Source organism: Heteronotia binoei, unplaced genomic scaffold, assembly GCF_032191835.1.
Source record: "Heteronotia binoei isolate CCM8104 ecotype False Entrance Well unplaced genomic scaffold, APGP_CSIRO_Hbin_v1 ptg001203l, whole genome shotgun sequence".
NCBI classification, from domain to species: Eukaryota; Metazoa; Chordata; class Lepidosauria; order Squamata; family Gekkonidae; genus Heteronotia; species Heteronotia binoei.
The window spans coordinates 115,827-131,286 of NW_026800204.1; the positions used below are offsets into that span (position 1 = coordinate 115,827).

Here is a 15,460-nt window from a genome sequence, read left to right on the forward strand (position 1 = left end):
AGCAGCTGCCTTTTCAAGGACAACCTCTGCCAGAGCTATGGCTGACCCAAGGCCCTGCTAGCAGGTGCAAGTGGAGGAGTGAGGAATCAAACTCGGTTCTCCCAGATAAGAGTCGGCACACTTAACCACTACACCAAACTGGCTCTCCACATCAAACTTTACATTTATCCCTGTTAAAATTCATTTTATTGATTTTAGCCCAGCTTTCCAGCCTGTCAAGGTCATCCCGTATCCTGTTTCTGTCTCCTACTGCATTTGCGACCCCCTCCCAATTTAGTATCATCGGCAAATTTAATAAGCATTCCCTTGACTCCTACTTTGTTCAAACGCATTTAACTCAGCCCATATCCGTGCGACCGATACAGAAGGCGAACGCCGAAGTACCACAGGCTTTATGAACGGCGATGCCATTAAATTATCTTTTAACTCAGCCTCCAGTTAAGCGGGCTTTAACACCCCCCCCCCCCACGCCCACCTCAGTGGCACAACACGAAAGCCCCAACCACAGAGGCAGGTACGCCTTCACTGTGCCGTTTCTGGTTTTTAATCTGTCTTAAGTTTGCAATTACTGGCTATTTTTCGCCACCTGAGGCTCTGTAAGTTGAAGCACAAAACACCCAAGAAAGGGCAGGATTGGCAGATCGAGTGTTGTGTGTGTGTGTGGGGAGAAGACAGTGCTGACAACAACATTGAAAATCCAGTGTGAGCCGGGAAGACCAAGGGGGGGAGGCCTTTTGTGTGGAAAAGGGCCTATTTATTTGCCTGGCCTGCTCTCTGGTAGTCATGGAAACGCCAGACACCACACGCTTGGCTGAGGGTATGCGGATGGTTATCTCCTCTTTGGAGCCCGCCAAGAGCCATTTTACATCCCCGGGAGGGGGAAGGGGAATGTGGTACAGTCTGTTCAGGGGGCTGTACCATATCGAATGCACGGGCTTGCTTGGAAGGGAGGAGAGAAGGTTGTTTTAAAGGGTGCCCCCCCCAAACAAAATCTCACTGTGCACGTTAGGCAGAAGCAGTCGCGTTTGCGGAAGAGAGCAAAGTATTCAAGGATGGCGAAATGGGGTTGCCAATCCCCAGGTGGGGGCAGGGAATCCCCTGGTTTGGAGAGCCAGTTTGGTGTAGTGGTTAAGTGTGCGGATTCTTATCTGGGAGAACCGGGCTTGATTGCCCACTCCTCCACTTGCAGCCCCATCCACCTCACAGGGTGCCTGTTGTCGGGGAGGAAGGTAAAGGAGATTGTGAGCCGCTCTGAGACTCTTCGGAGTGGAGGGCGGGATATAAATCCAATACCTTCATCTACCTCACAGGGTGTCTGTTGTGGGGGAAAAGGTAAAGGAGATTGCGAGCCGCTTTGAGACTCTTCGGAGTGGAAGGTGGAATATAAATCCAATATCTTCATCTACCTCACAGGGGTCTGTTGTCGGGGGGAAGGTAAAGGAGATTGTGAGCTGCTCTGAGACTCTTTGGAGTGGAGGGCGGGATATAAATCCAGTATCTTCATCTACCTCACAGGGTGTCTGTTGTGGGGGGGGGGGAGGGAAAGGAGATTGTGAGCCACTCTGAGACTCTTCGGAGTGGAGGGCGGGATATAAATCCAATATCTTCATCTACCTCACAGGGTGTCCGTTGTGGGGGAGGAAGGTAAAGGAGATTGTGAGCCGCTCTGAGACTCTTCGGAGTGGAGGGCGGGATATAAATCCAATATCTTCATCTACCTCACAGGGTGCCTGTTGTCGGGGAGGAAGGTAAAGGAGATTGTGAGCCGCTCTGAGACTCTTCGGAGTGGAGGGCGGGATATAAATCCAATATCTTCATCTACCTCACAGGGTGTCTGTTGTGGGGGAAAAGGTAAAGGAGATTGTGAGCCGCTTTGAGACTCTTCGGAGTGGAAGGTGGAATATAAATCCAATATCTTCATCTACCTCACAGGGGTCTGTTGTCGGGGGGAAGGTAAAGGAGATTGTGAGCCGCTCTGAGACTCTTCGGAGTGGAAGGTGGATTATAAATCCAATATCTTCATCTACCTCACAGGGTGTCTGTTGTGGGGGGGGGGGGAGGGAAAGGAGATTGTGAGCCACTCTCTCTTCGGAGTGGAGAGCGGGATATAAATCCAATATCTTCTTCTTCTTCCACTTCAGGGTCATTAGATGGGGGGAGGGAAATGTCTGCTGGGCACTCCATTATTCCCTATGGAGACTGATTCCCATGGAGTATTGTGGAGAACGGATCTGCGGGTATCTGGGGCTCTAGGGGGGGCTGTTTTTTGAGGTAGAGGCACTGAATTTTCAGCACAGCATCCGATGCCTCTCCTCAAAAGAGCCTCCAAGTTTCAAAAAGGTTGGACCAGGGAGTCCAAATCTATGAGCCCCCAAAGAAGGTGCCCCTCTCCTTCATCATTTCCAGCGGAGGGAAGGCACTTAAAAGGTGTGCAGTCCCTTTAAACGTGATAGCCAGAACTCCCTTTGGAGTTCAGTGATGGTTGTCATAACCTGGCTCCACCCCCAATGTCTCTTGGCTCCACCTTCAAAGTCCCCAAATATTTCTGGGAGTGGACTCGCCAACCTTATATTGAAAGCCCAAAGTGAACTGTAACCAGGATCTCTCTAATTGAGGGAGTGGACAACAATGTGACAAATTAATTATAAGGTAATGTAAAACGGGGGTAGGGGGAGGGAAGCCTAACTTTAAATATATGTTGACAGGGTCTGAGGTAAGGTTGCCATGTTGCCCCGGCAACAAACCGGGGAGGGGGAGAAGAGATTTACCGAGTCGTGGGAACCCTCACCGGCGATGCACTGACATCACTTTCTGTGTACACTGGAAGTGATGTCAGCACGTCACCAGTTTGCCCACTTCTGGGAGGGTGGGGAGTGACGCCAGTGTGTCAGGATGCTGCTAACGCTCCCCTCCATTTTAGCACCCCCCTCTACCCCCATTGCTTGTAGACTGAACAAGTCATACTTACCAGTTCCACCACCATCTCTTGGCGCAGAAACTTCCTCAATGGGGCCTGAAGCTGGAGAGGGAGAGGAGACAGTTAGAGACGCCACTAAAGGCTTGACTGGTGCCGTAGCGTTCACTTCTACATTCTTACAACCAGGGGTGGAATTCTAGCAGGAGCTCCTTTGTGTATTAGGCCACACACCCCGATGTAGCCAATCCTCCAAGAGCTTAAAAAAAAAGGTAGTCCCCTGTGCAAGCACCGGTCGTTTCCGACTCTGGGGTGACGTTGCTTTCACAACGTTTTCACGGCAGACTTTTTACAGGGTGGTTTGCCATTGCCTTCCCCAGTCATCTACATTTCCCCCCTATTTATTTATATTTATTTATATTTAGACTTATATCCCGCCCTTCTCACCGAAGTGTCTCAGGGCGGCTTACAACATTGTAATTCACATAAATTCAGCTTAAAAACATTTACATAATAAAGTTAAAACCATAATTAATAAAACAGAACAAAAGTAAGAATAAAGACCAGCGGTCTGTAAATACATTTTTAGTTCCATCCAGAAGATATTCTCATTGTCAGTTAGATGTTATAGGCCTGCCGGAAGAGGGCTGTCTTACAGGCCCTGCGGAACTGCCCTGTAAGACAGCCCTCTTCCGGCAGGCCTGTAACATCTAACTGACAATGAGAATATCTTCTGGATGGAACTAAAAATGTATTTACAGACCGCTGGGTCCTCATTTGATCGACTTCGGAAGGATGGAAGGCTGAGTCAACCCGGAACCGGCTACCTGAACCAGCTTCCGCCGGGATCGAACTCAGGTCGTGAGCAGAGGGCTCTGACTGCAGTACTGCAGCTTTACCACTCTGCGCCACGGGGCTCTTAAGCTTACAGGGCTTATAGGGCTCTTTTTTGTGAGCTCCAGGAGGATTGGCTACATCAGGGGTGTGTGGCCTAATATGCAAAGGAGCTCCTGCTAGAATTCCACCCCTGCTTACAATCACTGTCCCAGATCCATTTCTTCAGGACCTAGGGTTGCCAACCTCCAGGTGCAGCCTGGAGACATCCCGGACTGAAAACTGATTTCCAGCCTACAGAGATTAGTTCCCCAGGAGAAAATGGCTACTTGGGAGGGAGAAGCGGGGAGGGGAGAGGGAGGAAGAGGAGGAATCTCAGAGCAGTTTACAATCTCCTTCCCTTCCTCTCCCCACAACAGACACTCTGTAAGGTAAGTGGGCCTGAGAGAGCTCTGAGAGAACTGCTCTTCAGAGGAACAGCCCTAACAGAACTGGGGCTGACCCAAGGTCAACCAGCAGCTGCAAGTGGAGGAGTGGGGAATCGAACCCGGTTCTCCCAGATTAGAGTCTGCTGCTCTTAATCACAACACCAAGCTCTCTCTGTGGTATGACACCCTGTAGATCTCTTCCCCCCTCACCCCCACTTTTTCCAGGTTCTGTCCCCAAATCTGCAGGAATTTCCCAATCTCCCCCACAACAGACCCCCTCAGGTACGTGGGGCTGAGAGGGCTCTCACAGCAACTGCCCTTTCCAAGCCCATTCCAACAGCTGCAAGTGGAGGAGTGGGGAATCAAACCCAGTTCTCCCAGATAAGAAAGCCATGGCTGACCCAAGGCCATTCCAGCAGCCGCAAGTGGAGGAGTGGGGAATCAAACCCAGTTCTCCCAGATAAGAGAGCTCTGGCTGACCCAAGGCCATTCCAGCAGCTGCAAGTGGAGGAGTGGGGAATCAAACCCGGTTCTCCCAGAGAAGAGAGCTATGGCTGACCCAAGGCCATTCCAGCAGCTGCAAGTGGAGGAGTGGGGAATCAAACCTGGTTCTCCCAGAGAAGAGAGCTCTGGCTGACCCAAGGCCATTCCAGCAGCTGCAAGTGGAGGAGTGACTAATCAAACCCGGTTCTCCCAGATAAGACAGCCATGGCTGACCCAAGGCCATTCCAGCAGCCGCAAGTGGAGGAGTGGGGAATAAAACCTGGTTCTCCCAGATAAGAGAGCTATGGCTGACTCAAGGCCATTCCAGCAGCTGCAAGTGGAGGAGTGGGGGAATCAAACCCGGTTCTCCCAGATAAGAGAGCTATGGCTGACCCAAGGCCATTCCAGCAGCTGCAAGTGAAGGAGTGGGCGAATCAAACCCGGTTCTCCCAGATAAGAGAGCCATGGCTGACCCAAGGCCATTCCAGCAGCTGCAGGAGGAGGAGTGGGTAATCAAACCCGGTTCTCCCAGATAAAAGAGCCATGGCTGACCCAAGGCCATTCCAGCAGCTGCAAGTGGAGGAGTGGGGAATCAAACGCGGTTCTCCCAGAAAAGAGAGCTCTGGCTGACCCAAGGCCATTCCAGCAGTTGCAAGTGGAGGGGTGGGGGAATCAAACTTGGTTCTCCCAGATAAGAGAGCACTGGCTGACCCAAGGCCATTCCAGCAGCTGCAAGTGGAGGAGTGGGGAATCAAACCCCGTTCTCCCAGATTTGGGAACTCTGGCTCACCCAAGGCCATTCCAGCAGCTGCAAGCGGAGGAGTGGGAAATCAAACCTGGTTCTCCCAGATAAGAGTCCGCGCACTTAACCACTACACCAAAACGGCTCTTCAGTTTTAGCCCTGCCATGGTCTCAACAGGTTGTCTCACATTAAAGAGCCGAGAGCTCCCTGCCTCGGCACCGATGTAAAGTGTCTCTCTCTCTGCCTCTTCTTCAATGGACTCTGGCTACAATCCAGCTGCATTAAAAGATTTACACACTAACACAGTGCATGGACACGTAACACTGGAGCGCATGGAGGTAAGTAGAATACAGAGATACACTGGATTAGAGGTCCCCAGGGGTGGTTTTGTAGAAAAATAGGTGGTGGAGCTCATTAGCAGAACTCATTAGCATTTGCTGCCCCCCCAAGCCAAAAAGCCACCCGACCTAAGAAACGAGAGCCGCGGGCGAGCGAGGCCTGCTTGGGCTGGCTAGAGATCCAGCCACCCAACGCGAGAAATGAGAAACGAGAGCCCCAGGCGAGCGAGGCCTGCTTGGGCTGGCTAGAGATCCAGCCACCCAACGCGAGAAACGAGAGCCCCAGGCGAGCGAGGCCTGCTTGGGCTGGCTAGAGATCCAGCCACCCCCAGCAGACCTCGCTCACCTGGGGCTCTCCCCACAGTCAAAAGGCCAGCCCGCCCAAACAGGCCTCGCACGCTTAGAGGGAACACGTCGGTTATGTTGGTCTATCACCACCTTTGAGACAAGCAACGTTTTCGGGTAGAAGCTCTTGGGAGTCAAAGCTCCCCTCTCATAAATCTCTTGACATACGTTTGCGCGCGTGCATAAGAACGTAAGAGCAGAACCTACATCCTCCATCCCTTCGATGTGCGATTCGATCTCCTGCACGATCCGGGCGTTGCGCTCCACCTCCTCGGCGCTCTTCATCCCCTTGTTGATTCTCTCGGCCACTTGCTTGATGCTCCTCTGCGCTTCCATCAAGAAGGGGTGGTCGGGATGCTCCTCCGGCGTGTGTTTCAGGAGGTCCTGCGGGGAGAGATTGCGGCAGGAATTAAGAGCACCAGGGTGCATGCTGGGAATCGCACGCTGAACAGTCGCCGCAACGTGGCGCTGGGACCGACGGCTCGGGAATAGAGCATCTGCTCCACGAGAAGGTCTCCGGTTCAAAGCCTGACGTTGCCAATAATTAAAAACAAGGAGTTGGTGACAGGTGACGCAGAAGACCTCTACCTGAGACCCTGGAGAGTCGCTGCCAGTTTGACTACGATGAAAAGAACACTGCGTTAAAAAGAATGCCTGAACTGTTAGAGGCTATAAATTCATACACGTGTCATTTAAACAACGTAAGAACATAAGAGAAGCCATGTTGGATCAGGCCAATGGCCCATCCAGTCCAACACTCTGTGTCACATAAGAACATAAGAGAAGCCATGCTGGATCAGGCCAGTGGCCCCTCCAGTCCAACACCCTGTGTCACATAAGAACATAAGAGAAGCCATGTTGGATCAGGCCAATGGCCCATCCAGTCCAGCATTCTGTGTCACGTAAGAACATAAGAGAAGCCATGCTGGATCAGGCCAGTGGCCCATCCAGTCCAACACTCTGTGTCACATAAGAGAAGCCCTGTTGGATCAGGCCAACCCCTCCAGTCCAACACTCTGTGTCACATAAGAACATAAGAGAAGCCATGTTGGATCAGGCCAATGGCCCATCCAGTCCAACTCTCTGTGTCACACAGTGGCCAAAAAACCCAGGTGGGGCCAGGATACTAGAAGTCTTCTCACTTCCCCCTCCCAAGCACCAAGAATACAGAGCATCAGTTGCCCCAGACATAAGAACATAAGAGAAGCCATGTTGGATTAGGCCAGTGGCCCATCCAGTCCAACATTCTGTGTCACACAGTGGCCAAAATCCCCAGGTGCCATCAGGAGGTCCATCAGTTGGGCCAGGATACTAGAAGCCCTCTCACTGTTGCCCCCCCCGCCGCTCCAAGAACCAAGGATACAGAGCATCTCTGCCCCAGACAGAGAGTTCCAATATACCTTGTGGCCACTGAAAGACCTCTGATGTACAAATCTCAAATGGACAAGTCACTCATGTAAAGAATCTTCATCAAGAAGCTATAGAATATGTGACATCAATGCGGATATTTTGGTACACTTCTTTGTTACCGTTCACTCTTCACAATGCACTTTTTAACAATAATCTTCCTTCTCACGAAATATGGATATTGCTAGCTTACAGAATATAGCCAGACTGCCTTTTATGTGGTGTTTCGCAGTCCATTCGCTGTGTTATTCAACACATTCTCTGTTTGTATTCATGCCACTTTGAACAGACCATACTGACCTTGATGGGCCAAAGGTCTGATTCGTCTTAGGTGATGTGGAACACCTCTTTATCTCTAAAGCCACAGCCAACCTGAGCAGAACCTACTGACCTTGTAGGACCAAGGATCTGATTCATAATAGGTGATGTGGAAGATGTCTACCTGAGCCCTTGAGGAGCTACTGCGAACCTGAGTAGAAGGCCCTCTCATCCTCACTTCCCGTTCTTCAGTGGACTGCCTGGTTCTCATGAATCCATCATAAATTACAGCGCTTTTTTTGTAGCAGGAACTCCTTTGCATATTAGGCCACACACCCCTGATGTGGGTCTTGGAGGATTGGCTACATCAGGGGTGTGTGGCCTGATATGCAAAGGAGCTTCTGCTAGAATTCCACCCCTGGGCCACACACCCCTGATGTAGCCAATCCTCCGAGAGCTTACGGGGCTCTTAGTACAGGGCCTACTGTAAGCTCCAGGAGGAGTGGCTACATCAGGGGTGTTTCCTGATATGTAAAGGAGTTTATTTATTTATTTTATTTATTTGGTGACTTCTATCCCGCCCTTCCCACAAGTGGCTCAGGGCGGCTTACAACGACAATAAAACAGTAAAATCAAAGCAAGTTATTACATTTAAAATCAGACAATTAAAACCTAAAAACCTTAAAATTATAACATTAAAACTATACAGTATAATCACAGAAATCTGGTAGCTACATTATCTAATCAGGCATAGGCTAACCGGAAGAGGGTTGTCTTACAGGCCCTGCGGAACTGAGCAAGAGTTCCTGCTACCAAAAAGCCCTGATATTACGCCACACGTCCCTGATATGGGTCTTGGGGGATTGGCTACATCAGGGGTGTGTGGCCTAATATGCAAAGGCATTCCTGCCACAAGAAAGCCCTGGTATATGTATGTATATGTACTATTTCATACTCGAGGAAGAATCGCACTGCTACAGCCCCAACCCCAAATCAGACTTTTCCCTGCAGCCACTGTGGCCGGACCTGCCTGTCCCGCATTGGTCTTGTCAGCCACCAGCGAGCCTGCAGCAGACGTGGACTGCTGCACCCTTCTTAAATCTTCGTTCGCGAAGTCAAGCCGAGAGAGAGAGAGAGATTTCATACTCGAACCGTTATGATCAATTTATAAAAATACGGAGCAGTGATTTGCGTCTGTTAGAAAACAAGCCTTCTCTTGTTTTACTCAAGGGAGTAAAACCTGATCATTAACCTTTGATAAATGAGCACGGAGAGAAGAGGAAGCAATTAATTAATCTGAAAAGAAAGTAGCACAAACGAAACGGCAGAGACAAGACACAAGAATTTTGCTGAGCACGGTTTTCTTCCAAGTTATATATAGCAGGATCCTGCGTATTGGGATGGATTTCGGCGGGGAATATAGTGTTGTGTGAAACTGGGAGAAAGCAATGGGGAGAAAGATCTAATTTAAGCGACCGCTACAGAAAAGACGCTTTCTCTAGCAGCCGCCCAAGTTACTTCGGGTGGTGAGGCTGCACCAAGAGAGACTCAGTAAATGTTTCTAGCAGAGGAGACCATAGACTTATACCCCGCCCTTCTCTCCGAATTAGAGTCTCAGAGCAGCTTACAATCGCCTTTATCTTCTTCCCCCACAACAGACACCCTATGAGGTAGGTGGGGCTGAGAGGGCTCTCACAGCAGCTGCCCTTTCAAGGACAACTCCTGTGATAACTATGGCTGACCCAAGGCCATTCCAGCAGCTGCAAGTGGAGGAGTGGGGAATCAAACCTGGTTCTCCCAAATAAGAGTCCACATACTTCACCACAACACCAAACTGGCTCTCACACCAAGCCAGCTTTTAGGACTGAATGGGGCAAGGAAAGGATCCCTGTGCAAGCACAAATTCTTTCCGACTCTGGGGTGACGTTGCTTTCACAACGTTTTCACGGCAGAACAACAGAAGAGCCCTGCTTGATCAGTGTGAGGGTCCCTCTAATTCAGCCTCCTGTCTCACCCAGTGGCCAACCAGTTCCTTTGGAGGGCCAACTACAGGGCACAGAAGCTGATACCTTCCCCAAGAACATCACAAGAGCCCTGCTGGATCAGACCAGGGAGGATCCATCTCATCCAGCCTCCTGTCTCAAACAGTGGCCAACCAATTCTGCTGGAGGGCTGGACTAGATGGACCCTCCATGGTCTGATCCAGCAGGGCTCTTCTGAGGTTCTTAGGGGAAGGCCTCGGCCTCTCTGACCTGTTGTTGACTCCCCCCAGAGGAACTGGTTGGCCACTGTGTGAGGCAGGAGGCTGGACTAGATGGACCCTCCCTGGTCTGATCCAGCAGGGCTCTTCTTATGTTCTTCTCAGGGGAAGGCCTCAGCCTCTCTGCCCTGTTCTTGGCCCTCCAGAGGAACTGGTTGGCCACTGAGGCAGGAGGGCTGGACTAGATGGACCCTCACTGGTCTGATCCAGTAGGGCTCTTCTGAGGTTCTTAGGGGAAGGCCTCAGGCTCTCTGCCCTGTTGTTGGCTCTCCAGAGGAACTGGTTGGCCACTGTCGGAGAACTTGATGGACCACTGGTCTGATTTAGCAGGGCTCTTCTGATGTTCTTTTCAGGGGAAGGCTTCGGCCTCTGTGCCCTGTAGTTGGCTCTCCAGAGGAACTGGTTGGCCACTGTGTGAGGCAGGAGGCTGGACTAGATGGACCCTCACTGGTCTGATCCAGCAGGGCTCTTCTTATGTTCTTCTCAGGGGAAGGCCTCAGCCTCTCTGCCCTGTTCTTGGCCCTCCAGAGGAACTGGTTGGCCACTGAGGCAGGAGGGCTGGACTAGAGGGACCCTCACTGGTCCGATCCAGCAGGGCTCTTCTGAGGTTCTTCTTAGGGGAAGGCCTCAGCCTCTCTGCCCTGTTATAGGCCCTCCGGAGGAACTGCTTGGCCACTGTGTGAGACAGGAGGCTGGACTAGATGGACCCTCACTGGTCTGATCCAGCAGGGCTCTTCTGAGGTTCTTCTCAGGGGAAGGCCTCAGCCTCTCTGCCCTGTTATTGGACCTCCAGAGGAACTGGCTGGCCACTGTGTGAGACCAGACGCTGGCCTACCCAACCCTGCTACTGGACACATTTTTTAAACTTAGAGATGCCAGAGACTGAACCCAGGACCCCTTCAGTGCGCCAAGCATGTGTTCTGCCAAGGAGCTATAGAAAAGCCCGCTGCTTTCATGAACATAAATCTCCATTGATCCTTTCCCAGCCTCCCTTGCATCAGGCAGTGCGGGGACCTCATACCCTCCCCTGCTTTCACCGGTGCCAGGGAAACGGGTTTCTGAGAAACTCAAAAAGACTCTCAAAGTGATAGGGATTTTGAGCTGGGCGTGGGAGCTGTCTGAGACTTTCCTATTACCAGCTCTTGGACCATCCATCACGAAAAAGCAAACAAGACTGGCTGGTTAATTGGCCGGCAGCAAGTGCAAAACAGCCTGAGCTCTTGGGTAATCGACATAATTTAGTGCCAGCTCCCGTGGTACATAGTGAGCATCAATCAGAAGAAACCAACACCGAGCCAACACCCGGTGATTGTTAAACAGCTGAGCAATAGAACAAAGCAGGAGACAAGTCGCACCTTTAACACCAACCAAGTTTTATTCAGAATGTCAGCTTTCGTATGCTCTTAAGCAGACTTCATCAGACAAAACTGGAACGGCAAACAGCAGTTCTTAATATAAGCGGGCAGCGAGCTGGTATGTAGAATCATGGGAATGTTTTTAGCAGATTAGAAGAATCACAAATTGAGGTCTGTTTGTTTGTTTGTTTGTTAGTGTTGCTAACTGAGCTGTAACAACAGTGGAGGGTGATGAAAAGCAGACACGTCATAGGTGTGAAGTGCCTTAAATCTGGGTGTCATTCTGGCTTCCTCAGTCGTGGGTTTAAATGGAGGGCATAGTATCTCAAGGGGTTATAACATCATACAGTTTGCCATTAGAAGAAAAAGAATACATTAAAATATAATGAGAGAGAGGTTAGTATATGTAATAAGATAAACAGCCAATATCCCTATTTGAGTATCTCAATACAAAAACCCAAAATATTCTGATACACTGTTCTAAAAGAGAAATACATTGGGGAGGGACGGTGGCTCAGTGGTAGAGCATCTGCTCGGTAAGCAGAAGGTCCCAGGTTCAATTCCCGGCATCTCCAACTAAAAAGGGTCCAGGCAAGTAGGCATAAAAAATCTCAGCTTGAGACCCTGGAGAGCCATGAATGGGGCTGTGGCTCAGTGGTAGAGCGTCTGCTCGGTAAGCAGAAGGTCCCAGGTTCAATCCCCGGAATCTCCAACTAAAAAGGGTCCAGGCAAGTAGGCATGAAAAACCTCAGCTTGAGACCCTGGAGAGCCATGAATGGGGCTGTGGCTCAGTGATAGAGCACCTGCTTGGGAAGCAGAAGGTCCCAGGTTCAATCCCCGGCATCTCCAACTGGAAAGGGTCCAGGCAAATAGGCGTGAAAAACCTCAGCTTGAGACCCTGGAGAGCTGCTGCCAGTCTGAGTAGACAATACTGACTTTGAAAGGACCGAGGGTCTGATTCAGTAGAAGGCAGCTTCATAAGTTCATATGTTAAGGGGAGGGACAGTGGCTCAGTGGTAGAGCATCTGCTTGGTAAGCAGAAGGTCCCAGGTTCAATCCCTGGCATCTCCAACTCAAAAGGGTCCAGGCAAACAGGCGTGAAAACCCTCAGCTTGAGACCCTGGAGAGCCGCTGCCTGTCTGAGAAAACAAGACTGACTTTGATGGACCGAGGGTCTGATTCAGTAGAAGGCAGCTTCATACGTTCATATGTACATTCTAGCTTGCCATTAGGAAAAAAGGGTACCATATAGTGGGAGATGGGTTAATATATGTAATGAGATAAACAGCCCATATCCCTTATTTGAGCCGGGGACTGTTAATTCAGAGGCCGACACAGAAGACCTGCGCCAGCCAGCCGGTTTTCTCCCTTCCGTCTCTAACGTTTTAGGAGGTCCCTGATTGTCTGCTACTGTACATTAGCGCTCCCTCCAGAAGCCCCTCTGTCTTTTCTCAGAGCTGCCACGTGGTTCCCTCATCCGCTTTCATCCTGTCGTTCTGGGATCTGTCTCTCGCTAAACAAACATCGCTGGACGGAAACTTCTCTCTCCCCTCCCAATTTCCCAACCGCTGGGGGAGTTGGGTTCATAAAAGCCTACTTTAGGTGTGTCTGTGTTACGGTCGATGTCAGAAATTTAGTGAATGTTGGTATTTACTGGGGACTCTTAAGAGGTCCAGAGGGAAACGAAAGAACGTCCTGACATTTACTGGTAAGTCTCTAAAACCCAGCGTTCTCAGGAAATAAGAGAGGAGCAGATAAAAGTCAGTCAAAAGTACTGGTCCAAAGTACAATTATGCCAGCATCCTGGCCTAATAATTGTCAGTCAGTAATCTTTGGGGAGTGTTTTGGAAGCATGGAGACAGACTTCCTCAGATATCTGTCCCCAGGATGTAGAGTTAAGAAGCATGAGAATATAAGAGAAGCCATGTTGGATCAGACCAATAGCCCATCCAGTCCAATACTCTGTGTCACACAGTGGCTAAACCAAAACGGGTGCCATCAGGAGGTCCATCAGTGGGGCCACAACTCCAGAATAGAATCCTAGAGTTGGAAGGGACCTCCAGAGTCATCTAGTCCAACCCCCTGCATCATGCAGGAAACTCACAAATACCTCCCCCTAAATTCACAGGATCCTCATTGCTGTCAGATAGCCATCTAGCCTCTGCTTAAAAACCTCCAAGGAAGGAGAGCCCGCCACCTCCCGAGGAAGCCTGTTCCACTGACGAATCACTTTAACGGTCAGAAAGTTCTTCCTAATGTTGAGCCGGAAACTCTCTCTGATTTAATTTCAACCTGTTGTTTCTGATCCTACCTTCTGGGGCCACAGAAAATAATTCCACACCATCCTCTATAGGACATTCCTTCAAGTCCTTGAAGATGGTGATCCTATCACCTCTCAGCCACCTCCTCTCCAGGCTAAACATGCCCAGCTCCTTCAACCATTCTTCATAGGACTTGTTCTCCAGACCCCTCACCATCTTTGTCACCCGCCTCTGGACCCGTTCTATAAAAGCCCCCCCCCCCCCACTGTGCCTCCCCAAGCACCAAGAAGACAGACTCTCATTGCCCCAGATAAAAGAACATAAGAGAAGCCATGGTGGATCAGGCTAATGGCCCATCCAGTCCACACTCTGTGTCATACAGTGTCCAAAACCCCATGCCATCAGGAGGTCCACCAGCAGGGTCAGAACTTCAGAAGCCCCCCCACCAAAAAAATTCCAAGAAGACAGAGTCTCACTACTCCAGACATAAGAGAAGCCATGCTGGATCAGGCTAATGGCCCATCCAGTCCACACTCTGTGTCACATAAGAACATAAGAGAAGCCATGTTGGATCAGGCTAATGGCCCATCCAGTCCCCACTCTGTGTCACATAAGAACATAAGAGAAGCCATGCTGGATCAGGCTAATGGCCCATCCAGTCCACACTCTGTGTCACATAAGAACATAAGAGAAGCCATGTTGGATCAGGCTAATGGCCCATCCAGTCCACACTCTGTGTCACATAAGAACATAAGAGAAGCCATGCTGGATCAGGCTAATGGCCCATCCAGTCCACACTCTGTGTCACATAAGAACATAAGAGAAGCCATGTTGGATCAGGCTAATGGCCCATCCAGTCCAACATTCTGTGTCACATAAGAACATAAGAGAAGCCATGTTGGATCAGGCCAGTCGCCCCTCCAGTCCAACACTCTGTGTCACATAAGAACATAAGAGAAGCCCTGTTGGATCAGGCCAGTGGCCCATCCAATCCAACATTCTGTGTCACATAAGAACATAAGAGAAGCCATGTTGGATCAGGTTAATGGCCCGTCCAATCCATACTCCGTGTCACACAGCGGCCAAAACCCAGGGGCCGTCCAGAGGTCCACCATCTTTGGTGCACAGCCCAGCCAAGTGCACAGACAGAGTAGGGTGAGCTGGTCAGGAAACAAACGCTGAGATTTCCCAGGATGGGAGATGCCAACATGATCCAGATCAATTCCTCCCGCGCAACCGGAGAGCCAGCCAGGTCCACAGACGAGCGGCCGCCTCCTTTTACCGTTCCAGCTCCCCCAGCACAAAAATGTTGCTTTCCCCATAGCCGGTATCCATTCCAGGAAAGTGCTCTGAAGTCTGCACTTCAGGCTGCTGTTCAAGTTTCAGGATCGTGGCCAGAAGCAAGCTGACAACCCCACTAAGGAATGTCTGGGATGGAAACAGAAAAACGCGAGACGTTCCCGCCCACCCATCTCTTGTGATTGTTGCAACGAGAAGAAAGCTTCCCGCAGCCTTGAAAGGGGAACCCGCCCTTCCCCCAGCCTTTGGCCCTTGACACTGGAAACTTCCCTTCTCGTGGGTAAGGTAACCGATGCCTTTCACGCTTGGCTCTGCACAGCATCAGAGCATCGACTGCTTAAAGAAGAAGAAGAATCTACTGGACTCGATCCAAACCAGACGCAGATGCCTCCTGTTTCTTCTTCTGGCTGCATGAATAAGCACAAGAGCTTCCAGCTTTCTAACCTCGCAAGCGATCGTCACAGAAACAAAGACTGGGATGGAGGATTTGTGGGTGCAAAGGCCCCTTTCAGTCAGGCTGTTTCGCCAAACAATG

General features: G+C 50.5%; 1 protein-coding gene across 1 annotated transcript in view; it reads right to left on the reverse strand.

Moving 5' to 3' along the window:
- Positions 1-15,460, reverse strand: part of LOC132590948 (rho guanine nucleotide exchange factor 17-like) — a 99,302-nt gene that overhangs the window by 43,845 nt on the left and 39,997 nt on the right. Inside the window, 2 exon segments of the mRNA XM_060263860.1 lie at positions 2,969-3,019; positions 6,293-6,469. Coding sequence (XP_060119843.1) covers positions 2,969-3,019; positions 6,293-6,469 — 228 coding nt within the window.